The sequence below is a fragment of the Impatiens glandulifera genome, unplaced genomic scaffold, assembly GCF_907164915.1.
Source record: "Impatiens glandulifera unplaced genomic scaffold, dImpGla2.1, whole genome shotgun sequence".
NCBI lineage: Eukaryota > Viridiplantae > Streptophyta > Magnoliopsida > Ericales > Balsaminaceae > Impatiens > Impatiens glandulifera.
Genome location: NW_025919355.1, coordinates 71,849 through 75,497, shown reverse-complemented (window position 1 = coordinate 75,497; position 3,649 = coordinate 71,849). Strand labels below are relative to the sequence as shown.

The 3,649-nt window shown below is 37.8% G+C and overlaps 1 protein-coding gene across 1 annotated transcript; it reads right to left on the bottom strand.

The window, feature by feature from the left end:
* Positions 1–2,837: 2,837 nt before the first annotated feature.
* On the bottom strand, positions 2,838–3,410 carry LOC124917839. Its single transcript, XM_047458134.1, has one exon. The coding sequence runs from the start codon at positions 3,408–3,410 to the stop codon at positions 2,838–2,840; it is 573 nt and encodes a 190-aa protein (XP_047314090.1).
* Between the last annotated feature and the right edge of the window lie 239 nt (positions 3,411–3,649).

Genomic DNA, 3,649 nt, shown 5'->3' with positions numbered 1-3,649 from the left:
GAACTTGCTCTTGAGAAGAATTCCAGAAGGAAAGAGGATACTTGATCATATAAGTAATATACAACTACACGACAGACCGGATATTCATGAATGGAAAGCTGAGGACAATGGGAAGCTGGTATTGAAGAAAATATGAGAGGTAATCCGGGAAAAAGCACAGAAAGTAGAATGGGCTCCTCTTGTATGGTCAACGAAGATTATCCCTCGACACCAGTTCATCCTATGGCTCGCCTTCTGGGAAAGACTCAGCACTCGTGATCGTATCAATAAGTATATGAGCATCCCGGACGCGAGCTGTCTTCTATGCATAGGAAATGAAGAAACCATAGATCACCTATTCGGGAGCTGTTGTATTGCTTCGGAGCTTTGGGACAGATTCTATAAAAGCCTGGAGCTGATCAGTTTCCCAAGCGAATGGAATGAAATCAAAGAAGCAGCACTACTCAAAACCAAGGGAAATAGATTTGCAACAAGCGTGTTCAAGTGCGGCTTTGGAGTAGTGGTGTATAACATTTGGAAAGAACAGAATGCAAGGGTATATGACAGAACCCGCAGGAGCATTGACGAGTTATGGAAAGATATTGTATCGAATTGCAGCACCCTCGCGGGAACGTGGAGAAGAATTCCAAGCACGGAGTAGAACTGGAATAACTGTAGGAACTGGAATTTACCGTTTTTTAAACTCACAAGAATTGAAAGCATTGTAAACAGATAATTCATTTACGTTTTTAGCTTTTTAGCTTTTATTCAGAATGTTAAGACTTCAAAATAATTCTAGGACTGTCTAGAATGATCTCTTAAACTCGTGGTTTTTTTTTTCCCGTTTTTGGGAATTTTTATTGAAATGACGCTAAGTCGTTTTTCCCCCCAAAAAAGAAGACAGAGTCCTGTTAGTGAACTCAGTACCGCTATCACTTCTAATTTTATTTATATTTATCGATTTTCTATTTTGCACTCTCTTGAGAATTTTAATCAAATTAGGAGTAGTTTGATCTTTATAATGTAAGAAAATAACCCAAGTAAACCTAGAGTAGTCATCAATAATTACTAAGGTATATCTCATGCCTCTTAAACTTGTTACCTTAATTGGACCGAAAATGTCCATATGCAATAGTTTTAAGCACCTTTCAGACTGAATGTTACCTTTACTTTTAAAAGTTGATTTGATCTGTTTGCCCATATGGAAAGAAGAACAAACTTTATCTTTAGAAACTTCGACTTAGGAATTCCTACTACTAGATCCTTAGAACATATAGAGTTAATAGTCTTAAAATTTAGGTGGTTAAGTCTCTTATGACAAAGCCAATTTTGATCGTTCTTAGCTATCATGCAAATAGGATTAGGTGATTTGTTTTTACAGTAGACTTTATAAATATTTCATGTCCTATGCCCTGTCAACAGAGTACTTCCTGTTAATCCTTGACTATGCATGCTTGCTTATAAAATTCAACAAGATATCATATATCACACAGTTGACTTATACTAAGCAGGTTGTAGCACATATTTTCTACAAGTAGTACGTAATTTATGTTGAGGTTACCATGGACAATCTTACCCTTGCCCACGGTCTTACCCTTGGAGTTATCACCAAATGTGATTCTTGAAATAGATTCCTTTACAATGCTGGTTAGAAACTTGCTATTTTCGGTCATGTGCCTTGAGCATCCACTGTCAAAATATCATTTATAATCCTCCAGGGAGCCGACCTGTTTAACCTACGAATAAAACTATTTACATCCTTTGGTACCCTCATTTATTTGGTTCCACAGTTGATCGGTCCTTTAAGGATACATACTTGTGTTACTTTCATGGATCTCCCAGTGTTAGTCTTAATAATTATACTTGCATTAGACTTGAAATCTCTCTGTCTGCCTTTAGATGAGTCATAAGTTCTTGATGATGAACTTTGATTAGGCCTTATTAACCGTCTATCAGGTTTACATACAGCTGACCGACTGTCTTTGCTTCTCTCAGGATTAAGCTACATTGACTTTTTGGTTGACTTGACATATTTTAATTCCTTTTTAGTTACTAACTCATCTGCATCGTGATTCGCTTGAGTGGTAGTTGAGGTACCCTTGACAAAACTTATAGAAGGAAGTTTTCCTTTCTTGGGTTTCGACTTCTTACATGACTTGTTAGGGTTGATGTTGTTATAGCCTAGACCAAATTTGCAGTTGGCAGGCCTCAATTGACTCGTCATCTGATTGACTACATTCCAAGACTTCCTTCATGCAGCGATCACATAGTTGGATCTCTCGTTTACTTTGATTAAAATTTAAACTGTCTCCTTAAGATTCTCATTCTCAGAGGATAGTTCATTTATTTTAACAGTTTGGTTGTCTGGTTTAGTTGAAACGAGATTAGACAATTTCTTGTACTCAATGACTATGTCATTGAGTGCAGTAATCAATTTGTCTCGAGTGAACTCTTCAGAGGCAAACTCAAATACCTCTTCATCATTGGCCATAAAGCACTTGACTTCTTCATCATCACTGTCACTTGAGTCTGAATCACTTTGGGTCCATTTTCTTCCGCTTTCCTCTAACAACATTGCTTTCCTGATCCTTCTTATGCTTTTAATTAGTTGGCTTCTTATCATCTCTCATTGGCTTCCGACATTCCGACTTGTAATGACCTAGAGTGTCACAATTAAAACAACAAATGTTAGCCTTATGATCATTAAAGTTGTTATTGTTGTTGAAAGAAGGGTTGGGTTGATTCTTCCTCATGAATTTGCCAAACTTCTTAACAAGTAAATTAATCGCATCTTCCCTGAATTGCTCAGCTGACTTGATGGGTGAAGGGACTACTGGCTCCATAGAGGACACCAACGCCTAAGTCACGGTCAAGGATGAGAGCTCATCTTCATTCCTTGATTTCATCTCGAACTCATGGGCTTTCAGATCGGCAAACATGTTAAGCAAATCCATCTTGGAAAGGTCTCTAGACTCCCTCATCACCATCGTCTTATTGTCACAAGTAATAGGAAGAACCTTCAACACCTTGACGATGATTTCTTCGTTGCCATAAACCTTTCTCATAGTGGAAAGTTCAATGACAATGTCGGTGAAGTGTTCATCAAACTCGTTTTTTGACTCCCTTGGGCGCATCTTGATGCTATCCAACTTTTGAGTAGAAACCATGATCTTATTCTCTCTAGTTTGTTTGTTGCCTTCACAAAGTTGGATAATCTTTTCCCATATTTCCTTGGCAGTAGAACATGCTCTGATCTTTGCAAACATGTTCTTATCAAGAGTTTTATACAGGGTGTTTTTGGCCAGGTTATCAAGGTTGTTCTTCCTTTTATCGTCAGTTGTCCACTCGTATATTGGCTTTTCAATCTTCATCGGACCTTCAGTGATAACATACCACATATCGTCATCTTGGGAGGCCAGATGCACCTCCATGCGAATCTTTCAATCAACATACTCTTAAATGCGGAACATGGGAGGCTTGTTGGTGAAAGACACGATGATATCTGATTGCTTGAGAATAGAAAAACTTGTTCTGATATCACTTGTTAGGAAAGGAGTCAACAATAGCAGGGGGTTGACCAAGTATTGTTAACCGCGAAAACTTTCGTTTGATATTATCTCTGTTAGAAAATAATATCTATTTCTATTCTATGCAAGTCATCATAAACTCT

What these genes read in the sequence shown, in the direction of transcription:
- LOC124917839 (XM_047458134.1), bottom strand. Translation starts at nt 3,410, where the DNA reads ATGGAGGTGCATCTGGCCTCCCAAGATGACGATATGTGGTATGTTATC.